We start from the raw sequence: 16204 nt of genomic DNA, 5'->3' as shown, positions 1-16204 counted from the left end.
CAGATTTCTGAAAATTGTCTACAAGAATTGTGAGGTCCTTGTTGTCCTTGTTGAAAAGTATGATCACTGTGATAAAGACATGAACTGAGTCTCTCCAGAGGCCAATGGAAAGTAGATTCCTGCTCCAGGCTTCCCTTCTACAACCAACCAAACACTGCCATTCTTCCTCTGCTCTTCATAATTATCTCAACAGTCCAGAGTTCTACCAACTCTGAGAAATCTCTAACAATCGCTTTTAGCATTTAGTTCTGAACTACATGAGAGCATCATTTTCTGAGGGTTACAAAGGAAAAGACTAATCAGGAAAACAAAGTACAACATTGCTAGACGCTTGTAACTCACACCTGTAATCCTAGCTAATCAGGAAGCTGTGATCTGAGGATCATGGTTCAAAGTCAGCCTGGGTAGGAAAATCCATGTGGCTCTAATCTTCAGTTAACCACCAAAAAATCTGGAAGTGGAACTATGGTTCAAGTAATAAGAGTGTCATCCTTGAGTGAAAAAGCTAAAGGAGAGTGCCCAGGCCCTGAGTCCAAGCCCTAGTACCAGCATCAACAAAAATAATAAATGAATAAGTAAACAAATAAAACATATTGTCAAGATGCCAATGTTTTGAACGCATTTATTCATGTTTGTATTTGTGGATGGAAAGTACAAAGTTTGGTTACAAATCAACCAAAAATGGCTACCACTTCTATCTATTGTTAACAGAATTGTTAACAGAAAATAAACAGATGCAGCTCCTTTGGTATATACAAGCCTTTGAAGTTTTCTGTTAGAAAACTATTAGTGACATCTTTTTCCTTCCTTTGTAGTTCTTTCCCTTGAAAACGACATTGTTTTACACTTAAGAGTTCAGTTTTGCAACACACCTGTAAATTACAAACATTTCCAGTTGAAACTTGCTTCCTACCATGCAATAGAAAACTTGCCATGTGCCTTGGTTCAATAATATATTACAAAGAGAAAGGGAGCACAGTACAAAAACTTAGCGTGTCTGTATGTTCATGGCCTAAATACTGACTGATTTGAAAAGCTTTTCACTAGATGGTCATCAAAATTATAGACAATAGCCATTAAGAACACATTTAGCTAGTAGCACACCAGTCATTTGGGTATTCAAAGGCTCAACAAACAGAATTCTGGGATGCTGTTTCCATTTTCATTTTCCAGTTCAGATGGTTCCAGCTGACGATATTCAAATGTCACACGATTTATGTGTTTTCCACTGGAGACCATGCGCACCACAGTGTTGTCACAGCCAATTTTCATCTGGGCTGTAATGGATGGAAATAGGAGTTTCTCAGTAGGTTAGAAACCATACATACTATTGCTGTCCACCAGATCATTTAAACACAGTGAAACATGGTAGGCGTATCCCTCTACACATTCTCTTACATACACTATTGGGTGAAGCATTTTTGTTGTTGTTGTTTTGTTTTGATATATCATGAAATCAAGTAGGAAAGTGGGCAAAGGCTACCCATGAACTTTCTCTCTGTGGGGGACAAGACTGTCCCTTGGGACAGGTTGGAAATGCACAGAGACAGTTGCAAGAGGGTGTCACCAAACCTGGGGTTTAATGATCAAGGGCTAAGGGCATGTACCACTGGATGTTTATGTAGAGCAAAGATTTAAAAATCACCTGCTTATTTTTTCCTGATCTAGATAGTAAGTGTTGTGCATGTAAATCAAAGGTCAATTGCACAGTACAGACACACACGGTATAGGCTAGCTCCTGTTCTAGGGCCCAGCTGCATCTTTTCTGTCTCAGTGCTCTGCATGTCTGAAATAACTTCTAATATCCGCACTTGTCTTTTATCCACTATTCTTGTTATCCATGTGAACATCTGTCAACTTACTCTTCTCATGAAGGTGTGCCTGAGTAGTCATATATTGAAAGTCACATTATATTTTTAATTAAAAAATCATTTTCCTTTTATTTGTCCAGCCTCAAGCTGATTCCTAGGAAAGATTTGGCTGCCCCACAATAATTCTTCCTGCTGCTGTAATTTCCTTAACTTCCCTCCATACTTTTTGTCTCTATGAGGTGTTTCTAAATTCTGAGAAGACAAATTCTATGACCATTGGGTAACAGGAGCCTCACAAACACTCACCTGGGCTTAAATAAAGTGAAATCATTCCATGTTTTTAAGGTAAAAGTCAATTTATGATGTTTTCAAACATCATAAACATTGATCCTGTAAATTTTTTTAGTTATTTTAGTTAATATGAGAGAATTTCACACTTACTTTATGACTAGAGGGCCACAATTTTTTTTTTTTTTGGGTCGGTTATGGGGCTTGAACTCTGGGCCTGAGCACTGTCCCTCAGCTCTTCAGCTCAAGGCTAGCGCTCTACCACTTGAGCTACAACGCCACTTCCAGTTTTCTGGTGGCTTATTGGAGATAAGAGTTTCATGGACTTTCCTGCCCGGGGTTGGCTTTGACCGTGATCCTCAGATCTCGGCCTCCCGAGTAGCTAGGATTACAGGCGTGAGCCACCAGCGCCCAGCTACATTTCTTTTTCTTTCTTTTTCTTTTTTTTTGAGGAGGGTCCAGTTGTGGGGCCTGAACTCTGGGCCTGGGCGCTGTCCCTCAGCTCTTCAGCTCAAGGCTAGTTCTCTACCACTTGAGCCACAGCGCCACTCCCGGCTTTTTTCTTTTTGCTTATGTGGTGCTCAAGAACAAACCCAGGGCCTCATGCATGCAAGGCAAGCGCTCTACCACTGAGCCACCTTCCCAGCCCACATTTATTTTTCTTTAAACAATTTGAAAGGTTATTCTGATCTTATTCCAAACTTCATATAATACATCTTATTTCCTTTAATGTACCGATTATTTATTTTGACATAGATTTTAATAAAATTCAATTTAAAGGACAAAATCAATTTATACTTTTTAACAATTTAGGAAGGACTTGTGGGATTAGAGTGGAAGAAAAACAAACATATTTAAAATGAACCACCAAAAACTGATATTATTTGCAACTTAAAGCCATCTAAAAACTGACTTTAATTATGTACATAAATTAGGCAAAAGTATTTTTGGCCCTTGTCTAGCTCTTTTGCCACCTTCAAAGTCATGTGATTCAATCAGAAAAATGACCCTGGCTTTAATGATGTGGATTTTTAAGAACAAATGTCCTTTAATCTAAACTTTCCTTTTAAGCTGGGTGCCAGTGGCTTACCCCTGTCATCCTAGCTACTCAGTAGGCTTAGATCTAAGGATTGAGGTTGGGAGCCTGTTTAGGCAGGAAAGTCCATGAGACTCTGCTCTCCAATGAATCACCAAAAGGTCAGAAATGGAGCTGTGACTCAAATGGTAGAGTACTAGCCTTGAGCAAAAAAGCTCAGGCCCTGAGCTCAAGCCCCAGGACTGTCAAAAAAAAAAAAAAATGAAGTCTTGTTGTGTTTAGGGAGGGTAGAGACAGAGACTACACTAGGCCATAGTGTCTACCTCTATGTATTAATTCTGGCTCAGACCTGTTTTTCCTATCAAGGTCTCAGCATCAAGTTAGAGAAAGAAAACACTGTTGAGTTGACCTGGTTTTAAAGGTAACTGGGCACAACTGATCAAAGTGACTCTGCTTAGAGTTTTCTTACTTACATAGGGAAGAGTCTATGATTGGAATTACCTATGAGATTAGACACTGGGATGCTTCATCTTCTTTTTTTATTTTATTTCTCTTAAGATACAAATGGAGCCAGGTGCCAGTGGCTCACACCTCTAATCCTAGCTATTCAGGAGGCTGAGATCTGAGGATCGCGGTTCAAAGCCATCCTGGGCAGAAAATTCTGTGAGATTCTTATCTCCAATAAACTACTAGAAAACTGGAAAGTGGCGTTGTAGCTCAAGCAGTAGAGCGCGTGCCTTGAGCTGAAGAGTGCAGGGACAGTGCCCAAGCCCAGAGTTCAAGCCCCATGACTGACAAAATAAAAATAAAAAAGATGCACATAGACATAGACAAAAAAAATAAAAAAAGATGCACACTAGAGGTATGTTTAATGTAATTCCCCTCCCCCCCACACACACACATGCATTTGGTTAGCTTGGTCATGAGGCCAGTCATTTCTATCCCATCCTCATCCACCTGTACATGATCACATGGAAATCCTCACTGGTCTCTAATAAAGAAGGTCTGCTTCTGCTTGGCAGCTGTATACTGAACCAATTGGGTTTTTTGCTTTTTTGGGAGGTCCGGTCGTGGGGCCTGAACTCTGGGCCTGGGCGCTGTCCTTCAGCTCTTCAGCTCAAGGCTAGTGCTCCACCACTTGAACCACAGCGCCACTTCCAGCTTTTTTTCCCCTGCTTATGTGGTGCTGAGGAATTGAACCCAGGGCCTCAAGCATGCAAGGCAAGTGCCCTACCACTAAGCCACCTTCCCAGACCTTTTTTTGCTTTTTTGTTTTTTGGGTTTTTTTTGTTTTTTTTTTTGGTTGTGGGACTTAAACTCTGGGCCTGGACACTGTCCCTCAGCTCTTCAGCTCAAGGCTAGTGCTCTACCACTTGAGCCACAGTGCCACTTCCAGTTTTCTGGTGGTTTATTAGAGATAAGAGTTGTATGGACTTTCCTGCCTGGGGCTGGCTTTGAACCATGATCCTTAGATCTCAGCCTCCTGAGTAGCTAGGATTACAAGTGTGAGCCACTGACGCCCGACCCAATTGTTTTTTTGATTTTTGTTTTTTTTTAAATTATAAGCGGCCATTTTAGGATTGACCATTTACTTTTGGGCTGCAATGGCCTCTAAGGAGCTGGTTTAGCTGCTAGAAGTTGGGGCCCTCAGCAGTTCAGACAGCAGTTCTAGTAAGGCTTACTCCTTTATTGTTTATTTGCTATAAGTAACAAACACATACACACACAAGTGGAAAATATATTTAACTATTATTATATTGTTGCATTAATTTTGTTGTCATTGTTAGTATTGTTACCAATCCTTGGTACATCTACGGTTTGAACCATTCGTTTTTCAATAAACATACACTTTAGCCTCCGGAGGATGAAGGGAGGGATCCCCTGAGTCTTTCAATAAGTATTAGTCTTTCAATAAATATATACTTTAACAACAGAGGATGAAGGGAGGGATTCCCAAGAATATGAAAAAAATGAAAAGTTTTATCTTTTCACTTTTACTTGGGGCCAGTGTTAAATATATATCCTACTTGCTTCATAGCTATAATTTGATCATGCATAAGCTCAAACATATACTTCTAATATTGGCTCAGTGAGTTTATTTTGGAAGAACTTGTTTTCCAATATATAGAAACACAGGGTGGAGGGGTGTTTATGTAAAGTAACATGGGTGGGCACATGATTAATAATTGAAGAACTAGCTTACCAGGACCATGAAAAGGGTAGCAGAGATCAGCTAATGGCATCATCTTAGAAGGGTCTAATCCAGTTCCTCCTAGTAGCTCTACAAAGTCTCCAATTTCCCCACAATCTGCTGGAGGTCTCTAAGAAAATAAAACAACAGAGCAAGGTATATTTAAATCAGTGACAGAAGTCAAATCAGTGTTGGGGGGGGGGGTTCATTTAATCAGCCCTATGCACCCTGGAAGTGCCATTGGTATTTAGTATCTGGAACTCTGGAAATTAATCATAAGAATCACTTTCCTAAATAGCTTGAGTAAATCAGGCATATTGTCTAAAATGTGCTTACAGGAATCGATAAACTTGATATGAAATATTAAAATACTTTGCTTTTCAAATCACATGGACACATGGAATTATTTGAATTTCTTAATGTAGGCAGGCAGAGTTAAATGAAATCAGTTATCTGCACTTTATAAACAGGATTTCAGGTTTTTTTCCTTTAACTCATCTCCTTTCCTCTTCTTGAAGAAACTTTTTTTTTTTTTTTTTAATGTGTATGCTAGTCCTGAGGCTTGAATGTAGGGCCTGGGTTCTATCCCTGAGCTTTTGTGTTCAAGGCTAGCACTCTACAATTTGAGACAAAGTTCCACTTCTGGCTTTTTGGTAGTTAATTGGAGATAAGAGTCTCATGGACTTTTCTGCCTAGGCTGGCTTTGAACCATGGTCCTCACCTCTCAGCCTCCTGGGTAGCTAAGATGACAGGCATAAGCCACAGGCAACTCTCCTTTCTTTTTTCTTTCTTTCTTTTTTTTTTTTTTTTTGTCAGTCATGGGAGCTGAACTCTGGGCCCAGGGACTGTTCCTCAGCTCTTTAGCTCAAGGCTAGCGCTCTACTGCTTGAGCTACAGTGCCACTTCTGGTGTTTTTGTGCTTATGGAGTGCTGAAGAATCAAACCCAGGGCCTCATGCATGTGAGGCAAGCACTCTACCACTGAGCCACCTTCCCAGGCCTCTCCTTTCTTCTTTTTTTTTTTTTTTTTTTTGGGGGGGGTCCAGTCGTGGGGCCTGAACTTTGGGCCTGGGCGCTGTCCCTCAGCTCTTCAGCTCAAGGCTAGCGCTCTACCACTTGAGCCACAGCGCTACTTCCAGCTTTTTTCTTTTTGCTTATGTGTTGCTGAGGAATCGAACCCAGGGCCTCATGCATGCAAGGCAAGCGCTCTACCACTGAGCCACCTTCCCAGCCCCTCCTTTCTTCTTTATAAAAGGATTTTTATTCCATTGGAACATATCATTTCTATCAACAAAGATTCTGATTAATTATGATCCTATTAAAGAAAGAATAAAACTGACTTAGGGCCCCAAGTTCACTGAACACACCAATCATCTTTCTCCTTTCAATGAAAACAGATTTATGTGAAGGTACTCAATAGAAGAATGGATGTGAGAACTGATCTGTGTGACCCACTGTAGCCACCTTCCCCTGCTTCCCCTCACCCTTCCCCTAGTCTTACTCACAGCAATTCATGTGCCTCACTCCACCAACACAAAGAAAACAGCTACTCTTGGCCCTACTGAATTGCTTTGGGTACCCCCTCTCTTGTGAGCAGGCTGCCTCCTCAGCATGCCACCTGTGCAGAACACAGCGCCCAGCTTGAGTACTGACTTTAATGCTCTGCTCTCTCTGTATCGAAGTAATTAATTCACTAGTGCTGCAGATTCAATTCTAGGCCTTGTATTTGGTAGCCCCGCCCCTCCAGTCCATTTGTTTTTAGTTTGTTTTTCAGATGAGATTTCACTCTACCTTTCTCTGGGATCATCCTATGCCTGTTTGTCAAGTGGCTAGGATTACAGGCATGTGCCTCCATACCAAGCTGTCTTGAAATTCTCAATTTCATTCTGTAATATCTCCTATAATTTGCATAGCTCATTTTGCCTGTAATCCTGTTCTTCACAGAAATGTAGCAAAGCCTGATAGGTATCTATAAGTTAACTAGCACAAAGGAAACAATTGAAAATAGGGACTTAGGCAGAAGTGCACATATTACACATTTAGAAGGACACTGGCCAACCTGTTGTAGCTCACCCCTATAATCCTAGATATTCAGAAGGCTGAAATCTGGGGTTCATGATTCAAAGCCAGCCTGGGCAGAAAAGTCTGTGAGACTCTTATCTACAAGAAACTATTTTTTTTAAGGCAGAAGTGGTAGAGCACTAGCCTTGAGCAAAAGGATCAGCCCCTGAGTTCAAGCCCCAGGACCAGCACCAAAAGAAGAAAAGTAAAAGAAGGAGGAGGAGGAGGAGGAGGAGGAGGAGGAGGAGGAGGAGGAGGAGGAGGAGGAGGAGGAGGAGGAGGAGGAGGAGGAGGAGGAGGAGGAGGAGGAGGAGGAGGAGGAGGAGGAGGAGGAGGAGGAGGAGGAAGGAGAAGAAGAAGGAGGACATTGAAATACAATGGAAACTATACCATGAATTACCACATACTATAATGACAACTGTTCAGCTGATGAAAGGCGCCTGGAGGGGACTCTATATTAAAACAGCCTACTATGTGTGGGATTCTATGTTTAGGTACTTTACATATAATTTCATCAAGTGATGAAATAGAGATTTAATTAACCTCCCTGTGCATAAGGCTTCATGTTTGTGAATTGAGAGTCAAATTAAACTATATAGGGGTGAAAGGAAAAAAAAGTAATTGCCTTTCCCCTGGGTAGAGGGTGTCCAAGGGGAACATCTCCAAAGACAGAAATTTCCGTTTGATTCTTTAGGTTCCAAATGTCAGCAGGTGGTGTTGAAAAGGCATGTTTGAAAGAGTAAAGTGGGAAACAAAGAAATTGGGAAGAAGCAGAAAGTAAAATGAGGGGACAAAACAAAGAAGCCCAGATGCTGCTATTCCTTGGTGTTCAATGACCTCTCCTCTGTAATCCTCTCTCATTCTCCAGGCTCAGCCTCCCAGCGCTGGAATTACAGGTGTGCATCACCATCCTCAGCCCTCAAGAAATACTTTTTTTTTTTTTTTAAGGAATAGATGACTAGAACACATAAGGCTCTAAAATGTTAAGGGAAGAGCCGGGTGCCAGTGGCTCATGTCTGTAATCTTAGCTACTCAGGAGGCTGAGATCTAAGGATCGCAGTTCAAAGCCAGCCAGGGAAGGAAAGCCCATGAGACTCTTATCTCCAATTAACCACCAGAAAACCAGAAGTGGTGCTATGGGTCAAGTGGTAGAGAGCTAGCCTTGAGCTGAACAACTCAGGCTAGCATCCAGGCTCAGAGTTCAAGCCTGATGGCAGATGACATACAAACAATATCAAACCAATGAGGCTGAACTACACACATTCAAATACCCCCTCATCAAAAGATCATTCTTTTACCAAGGCCTAGCCACAACAGCAAAAATAGGCAGTGGTCCACTAGAGGAGATTGGATATGCATTCTTTTTCTCAGCCCTGGTCCAATTTATTTGACTTCCACTACAATCTGTCTGATTAGGAACTCCGGCTACCTTTGATACCAGTACATAGGTGTGTTATCTTCACCTCAGCATTTGAGCACATACATAGAAGGAAATGGGATGACTCACAGGGAAGATGATATCGGCACAAATAAATGTGGCTAAGTTTAGTATTCAGTTCTTCAACTGTGGAAGTTCATATGAAAGTAACTTGATAGGAATTCTCAGCTAATATTTTCAAAGCAAATGGATTGAATTAAATGTAATGCAAACACTTTGGTGCTTTTTGCAATCTAAAAATCCAATTTTGTATTTTATGCTACAGTTAGCATTCTTCCATCGCTAGCCCAGTTCTACCAATGAAATGCTTCCTTCATATCAAAAGAAAATTCCAATAATCAGAAAAGCAGCTGTGCTGATGACTCACACTAGGTTCTGCTAGGAGAGAATTTTTGTAAAAGAAGACGAGTACAAGGGAGTTCAATTGTAATTACATACCACAAGTTTACCAATTGAGAGCACTCCTTACGTCACAAGCAAAATATTGAAGTTGTCAGAATGGGCACCTGAGCATGAGGCTTACAGCATGATGGAAATAGAAGAGAGCTTAAGCTAAAGCCGCCAGGGCAGTGCAGGGGAGCTTTAATAGCCGAAGGGAAAGGCTGCTCCAATTTTTGGATGTCACATCTGCTGGGGCTCTGATAAAATTCAGCTCTTGCCAAGTGATTAGCAAGGAAGCAAACCACTCACCTTTAAGTGAAGACCATGGAAGTGTCCCAGTGTGAGATCAGATATTTTGATGGCCACTGGATAAATGATGGAGAAGCTGCAGTTTCGATGCTGACGCGGGACCACCAGGGTAAACCTGCCATTTGGGGTCTGAGAGATGACATTGCAAGCTTTGTAAGGAGAGAGAGACAGAGACAGAGAGACAGAGAGAGACACAGACAGAGAGATGTTTACATTAGTTGATGTGCTAGGTATTTACAGAAATTGATCATGCCCCTATTCTAGGTTTCTGTTCATGGTCTAGAGTATTGTACTCAGAGACAGAATATATATTATAATGACATCTGCAGAAAGGAAAGAGTTGAGGAACAAAAACCATCATTGACATGGACCCTGTAGGTAGGTCCTCAGCTGCAGGGAGTTGTTTTATTACAATCAGAGGACATTACCAACCAGACAATAGTACTGCCTGGTAGAAGTTCTAGAAATATTTCTGTTTACTAACATCTCGGTTAAAGGCGGGCATCTGGGAGAAGTAAGGCCTGAACTCAAACCCTGTCTGTTTGAAATATTTACTCACAGAATTTGGGGTCCTATTTTTTTTTTGTAATTAACTAAATACTTTTATCTCAAGTAAAACCTTCAGGCTAAGATTTAAATAGAAAGAAGGCTTAAGTCTGATGAACATTTGCTGGATATTGACTAATTTTTTAAAAAATTTTTGTGCTGGTCCTGGGCACTGTCCTTGTGTTCAAGGCTGGTGCTCTGCCACTTGAGCCACAGCTCCACTTTCAGCTATTTTTGTTGGTTATTTGGAGATAAGTCTCATGATTTTCCTGCCCGATCTGGCTTCAAACAGTGATACTCAGATCTCAGCCTCCTGAATAGCTAGGGTTATAGGCATGACCCACCAGCACCCAGCTTTAAAAAGTAAAATTTTAATGTATACTGCTCTCAAGAATTTCTGAAATTTGGGTTTCAATTCTGAAATTTGGTCTCAAATGTGGACTTAATGATATTCTTCTATCTACGAAACTGAAGCATTGGAATTTGCATTTTTGCTTATTATGGTACAAAAGTTTCTGACTGACCAGATCAAACCTAATTCTTGCCTCCTTCTATTTTTAATCACACTTAATTTCAAAAAGAACTGAAATGCCTCAGTTCTAGATGGTGTCTTGTGACTTCTTAACAAATAAAGTATAAAAAAGTATGGCATTTCATCCTCTAGAATTACTCTGCTCTAATCTTAGAAACACCCCGGGGAAGGAAAACCTATTTTATTTTTATGGAAAAGTTGATGAGCAGGGGGTTACAGTTACGTAGGTAAGGTAATGAGTACAGTGTTTTTAAACACTGTTACCCCATCTCTCATTTTCTCCTGCTTACCCCCTCACTACTCCCCCCACCCAAGTTATAAGGTTATGTCCAACACAGTGTCAAGTGAGTATCTATACTGCATTAGTTCATCCTTTGTCCTGCTGTTTCTTTTTTGAATAGAATTAGAAGACCAGTAACACATTATCCTTGAGGTTAGGGCTCACCCCTCAATTACATGGAATAGTCACATCCATTTGTATGCATCCTGTAATGAGTGATATGCTTGCTAGCTTGCTTTCTCACTTTCTTTAAGATTTTTCCTTCAATGGGGAAACATAAACAGATGAGTGGATTCATTTTGATTAGGATAATCAGCTACACAACTATACAGCTTTCTAGTGTAATCTTAAATTATGTGATGGTCGATTCAGCATGGAAAGGCAACACAAAGATAACCTAGCCCAATCCTGTGTTCAGGGCATGACATCTGTCTACCATATCTCAAATGTGCAGCCTTTCAGCTTTTGCCTATTAGCTCTAGGACCACAGCTGCATATCTGATCCTTTAAGCTTATCCTGGAATGACTGGGGAGATTAAAGTTTGTCACAGAATGCATTACAGTACCTTAGGAGATCAAAACAAGACGATGAAGAAAAATAGACTTGTATCCACCGTAAGTTAGGATAGACCAGGAAGCACACTTAAAACTATTAATTTCATTTTCACAGTAATGAATAAAAAAATATTCTTTAGGTGATTTCTAAGTGTGAATGGATTTCCATTCAAACCATTTCTCATCAAATTTCCTACATCTAGGAGAATATTACCTTGAAAAAGCAGGTTTAGTAGAATAATGGAAGGGGTGACATTGATCAAGATGCATTGTACTCATAACCTGACTGATGGAAATAAACAGAAATAAATGGAATAAAAATCAGGTTTGATACCCTCTCCCCCAAGTCTCATCTTTTGAGTGAGAATACAAGAAGCTCACTTACGAAAGAGGTTGGAGTCCATCTTTATCGTTAGTGTGAATCCGTTTCCTGGCTCATGAACCCGGAAGAAGATCATGGCCACATTCTGGGAAGATCTGATGCTTCTTCTGATAAGACCACTCTCACAGAAATCTATGTACCGCTCCGTGGTGGGGAGGGGGTGGTCCTGGGAGCTAGGGAATTTCTCCCCCTTGAGGATCCATCCATCAAACACCTTTCCCCAAAAAATAAAATACATAGATGGTCACTTTTGTAACCTCTTCAACCATGAACATTGAAAAGGAGAGAAAAATTCTCCAGCTAGTTTACGTGAGAAATTGACAGCTCACATCCCCAGCCTAGTTGCTTCCCATTTCTGTATATTTGGACTGTGAGGACTGATGAGTAATTACACATAATTAATTCATGTGTTTTCCTGCATATGACTTTTTTTGGCTAACAATTGCTCAAGTATAGGTCTTAAAGCTGCTAAACTGTCCTATGCTTTATCTTAGCCCTTCAATTATTTGGCTAAAAGGAAATTATAGACAATGCACATTTTTATCTTGGTCATTGTTTTCCAAAAGAAGTCTACAGAAGCATTACTTGGATTTCATTAAGCCCTATCTTTCTTCTAGTCATTAAAATATGAACAAAACATCTCAAAATCAAAGAGCAAAGGAAACTGGGGAAGCAACATTCCGTTTTTGTGCATGTCCCGGGGCTTGGGCTCAAGGCCTCAGTGCTGTCCCTGGGGTTTTGTGCTCAAGGCCAGCACTCTACTACTTGAGCCACAGCTCTACTTCCCACTTTTTTGGTGGTTCATTGGAAATAAGAATCTCATGACTTTCCTGCCTAGGCTGGCTCTGAACCATGATCCTCAGATTTCAGCCTCCAGAGTAGCTAGGATCACAGGTGTGAGCCACCAGCGTTGGGCTCACCCATTATTTTACTTTTTGCTATCATCCCAAATTATTTAAAACACCAACAATGCTTTAGTTCTGCGATGCTGTCAGAAAAGCCATGGCTCCACGGGGTACTTTTGCTAGCTGGACAAAAGGCAATTGACTTTCCTCCCAGAATCCCACAGACTCCAGTTCAATGAGTCCAGCACAGCCTACATCAGCCAAACTGCCGGCAACCCAGCTACAAATTATTTCTGACATGTTTGACAGGCTCCAGAATAATTCTGCTCTGAAGGTTTTAATCTTGATTGTTCTCATTGGACAGTCGAGTCTATCAGCCATCCCAACCCAACCTGGGCAATTATGGCAGCTGGGTGTGGCGGGACCATGGGCTTGCAGGGCTGGTACTCCCCTCTCCTGACTCAAAGTAGATTCCTCCTCCACCTTCCCCCAGCTGCAGGGCCCTACTGTTCCCAGATCCAACTGTCAGGCTTTGAAGATAAGATCGTGCACCACAAGAGCCGAGCCAGGGGAGCTCAGATCTGGGATGTGTAGGGCTCACCTTCTCACCAAGATCCATGCTCTCCTCCTAGCTATTGGCTATGATCAGATTTGGCCTGGCCCAGGTTGAATCACAGTTTTCACGCTGCAAGTTCAAGGGTTTGCAAGTTCCCCGGGCTTCTAAAGCGTATAGGAAGAATTTAAACCACCCCAGGGCAGTGTACAGTGCACCCAACCTACAATGTATTGGGTGAAGTCTTTCTTGGAGTTGGAGCGAGGTTTCCACAGTATGCCCTTCCCCACCCCCCCCCCACCCGCACCCGCACCCCGCGTGCCTCTCCAATTCAGGGCACCATAATGTGTACAGTGATGTTTGATTAGGAGTTGTCCCGGCTCCCTGTGCTTGGGGCGGGATTCCGGTCCTTTCCACCCCCCCCCCCGCGGTCCCCCAGGCCGCTCCCTCCCCCCCCGCCCTTCCCCGCAACCCCCCCCCCAGGGTTCCCCGGGATGGGACGGAGTGCCTCACCTTCAGGAAATCCCCGCCCTGACAGTCGATGGAGACCAGGTCGTAGTGGATGGTGATGAACTCCTGGGGCTCCCCGATGAAGAAGGCGGCACAGTGCAGCTGCGGCTGGTCAGCGGTGAAGGTGAACTGGCCAGGGAGGCTCAGCATGTCCAGGCACCCTGGGGGAGGGCACCAAGCCGGGGTGGGTGAGAGGGCATCTTGAGCTGCAGCTTACACAGCGCCAGCCTCGCGCAATCTCTCTCCGCGCGCCCCATTCCTGGACTCTGTAGAGCGCAGCGCCCCAAGCCAGAACTCCTCCTGGTTCCCGTACCCTGGGGCGGGATCCCACAGATCCTTACCTACCCGAGTCTCACCCGGAGGCCCTGACCCCAACCCGGGGATCCTGGACGCCCTGGGGCAGAGCCCCAACCTCCCCACCCCGCTGGCGCCAGCGGCGATCGCTGGCCAGCAGGGCGCCCAGACTCACGCAGAGCGCGGCGGTATGGCTGCTCCCCAGCCAGGTCCCGCTTCAAGTTGGCGTTGAAAAGCAGGAGAGGGTCATAGCCCACCGCTTCTTGCATCTGCCAAGGAAAGGCAATCAGAGGAGAAAAGTTCAAGGGATGGGAAAGAAAGTGTGTGGGGGGGGGAGGAGACCCTCCAATGCGGCCCAGGGAAAGCAGAGGAGAAGGTGTACAGTCCAGAGAAGGTCTTACACCCCTTCCTTTAGCCCAGGGCTTCCCCCATGGGAAGAAGGCAGGCAGGAGGCTCAGAGGAAGGGAAGAAAAAAACTGTCCGACAGAAATCAAGTGGGAGGGATAGGACTCCACCGAGGGGGGAAGATAGAACTAACCCCATATAAAAGAATAAAAAATAAAGGCAGAGGGCTGCCACTCGCGAGGAGAAATGGCTTACCTCTAGGTACCTGCTCTCCCCTCTCAGAGCGGCCAGGAAGAGCAGAATGAAGTGGCCCTGAAGTTTGAAGTTGGGTGGCATGCTGGCCTTGCCTCTGCAGCTGCAGGCTCCACTCCGGAGCTGCTGGCTGCACACCCGGAGAGCAGCGGAGTGAGAAGCTGCTGGGGTCCCTGGCAGGGTGTCTTTTATACAGCAGGAGACAGGGGAGGCTCCTTGCCCTGTAGCAGATTCAAGCTTAGTTACCATGGGTTACCCTGTGACCAAATGCGTGGCAGTGGGGGGGGGGGGGTCCTCAGCCACAAATTTTCAGCATGGCCCAGCATTATTCACCAAGAATGATGACTTTTGTCATTACAACTCCCTGAGCTAGAGGTGGAGGCGAAGGAGGCGGAGAAGAAGGATCAAGTCTGACACCATGTACTCACTCCAGGACAAGTGGCTATAATCATGACTTTAGCTCCATGTAAACAGCTGAGAAAGTGCCATTCTGTTCCACCTCTAGGAATTCCCAGACTATTTCTACCTGCTGGTAGAAAGAGCCACTGAGAAGTGCTCTGTGCACAGCAAATACACAGAGTGAAGCGATGGCTTTGAGATGCAGACACAAATTAGGTGCAAGTTACTGCTGTTAGCAGAGAAAAGTGCTTTCTGCTTTGAGGCCAAGATTATGGGATATGGGGGGGGCTCTGCCTCTTCTGACATTTCTACCCCCTTTTCAGTATAGACAATCTATCTCACAATGAGACCATACTACAGGTTTTTCTTTTTTCTTCCTCTTAGGTTTTGATCCCAGGGCCTAAGCACTGCCCCTGAGCCACAGTTTCACTTCTGGCTTTTCTGGTGGTTAAATTGAGATTAAGAATCTCACATTTTCCTGCCTGGGCTGACTTCACATCACAATCCTCTGATCTCAGCCACCTGAGTTTCTAGAATTTGGGGCATGAGTTACCAACATCCATAAAGGGAAGGAAATGGCATGTTTGGGTCTTTAAAAGACCCAAAATTGAAACTTTGCCTAGTGGTGTTAGACTAGACTTTTTTTTTATAGCAAAGACAATTCTGAACTCTGAAGTTTCATCTGTTATTATTTGGAAAGCCTCCCTTCACTAGGGCTTTCTCCCCTCCCCAGAGACTAGATGTCTGAATTTCAGAAAGAGTATATAAAAGAAACATGCAAGGAATAAAAGAGGAGAAAAGTAAATCGTTTCACATCTTGCTTAGCCTGAAATGTGTCAGGTCATCTTCAGGTCCTTTTTGGTTGTCTTATTTATTTATTGAGACAAGGCCTCAAAAAACAAAAGAAAGAAACATGAAGCCAGGTTAAGGGACAGCAGCACAAACCCTTAGTTCAAGCCCCAGAACCAGAACAAAAATTAAAAAGGAGAACCCATTGTCAAGATAAGAGAAATGCCTTCCAGAATGTATGGCTGGGAAAACTAAAGGCAGGAGCTCAAATGGTTCTTCCCAGGCTCTTTATCCACAGGCTGCCACACTGTGGTACAGCCCCTGTGTTGCTCAAAAGACCACCAATTCCAGCCAGGTACCTGTTCATGCATGTTATCCTAGCTATGCAAAAGGCTAAGATCTGAGGAT

At 43.3% G+C, this 16204-nt stretch overlaps 1 protein-coding gene across 1 annotated transcript; it reads right to left on the bottom strand.

Annotated features, from left to right (window-relative positions):
- Positions 1-623: 623 nt before the first annotated feature.
- On the bottom strand, positions 624-14725 carry LOC138832852 (corticotropin-releasing factor-binding protein). Its single transcript, XM_070030969.1, has 7 exons — positions 14612-14725; positions 14187-14280; positions 13721-13878; positions 11813-12023; positions 9515-9663; positions 5339-5456; positions 624-1277 (listed from the first exon to the last, which is right to left on the bottom strand). The coding sequence occupies exons 1-7, from the start codon at positions 14690-14692 to the stop codon at positions 1120-1122; spliced, it is 969 nt and encodes a 322-aa protein (XP_069887070.1). The 5' UTR covers positions 14693-14725; the 3' UTR covers positions 624-1119.
- Positions 14726-16204: the final 1479 nt, after the last annotated feature.

This window comes from Dipodomys merriami, unplaced genomic scaffold (assembly GCF_024711535.1).
Source record: "Dipodomys merriami isolate MVZ:Mamm:240054 unplaced genomic scaffold, mDipMer1.0.p SCAF_20, whole genome shotgun sequence".
In the NCBI taxonomy this organism is placed as follows: domain Eukaryota; kingdom Metazoa; phylum Chordata; class Mammalia; order Rodentia; family Heteromyidae; genus Dipodomys; species Dipodomys merriami.
This window is presented reverse-complemented; position numbering and strand designations above follow the sequence as displayed.

Coding starts and splice junctions, on each gene's coding strand:
- LOC138832852 (XM_070030969.1), bottom strand. CDS start 14,692: ATGCCACCCAACTTCAAACTTCAGGGCCACTTCATTCTGCTCTTCCTG. Junction 12,024..13,720: donor AGGGCGGGGATTTCCTGAAG/GTGAGGCACTCC, acceptor TTTTGGGGAAAG/GTGTTTGATGGATGGATCCT. Junction 1,278..5,338: donor CTACCCTTTTCATGGTCCTG/GTAAGCTAGTTC, acceptor CATCCATTACAG/CCCAGATGAAAATTGGCTGT.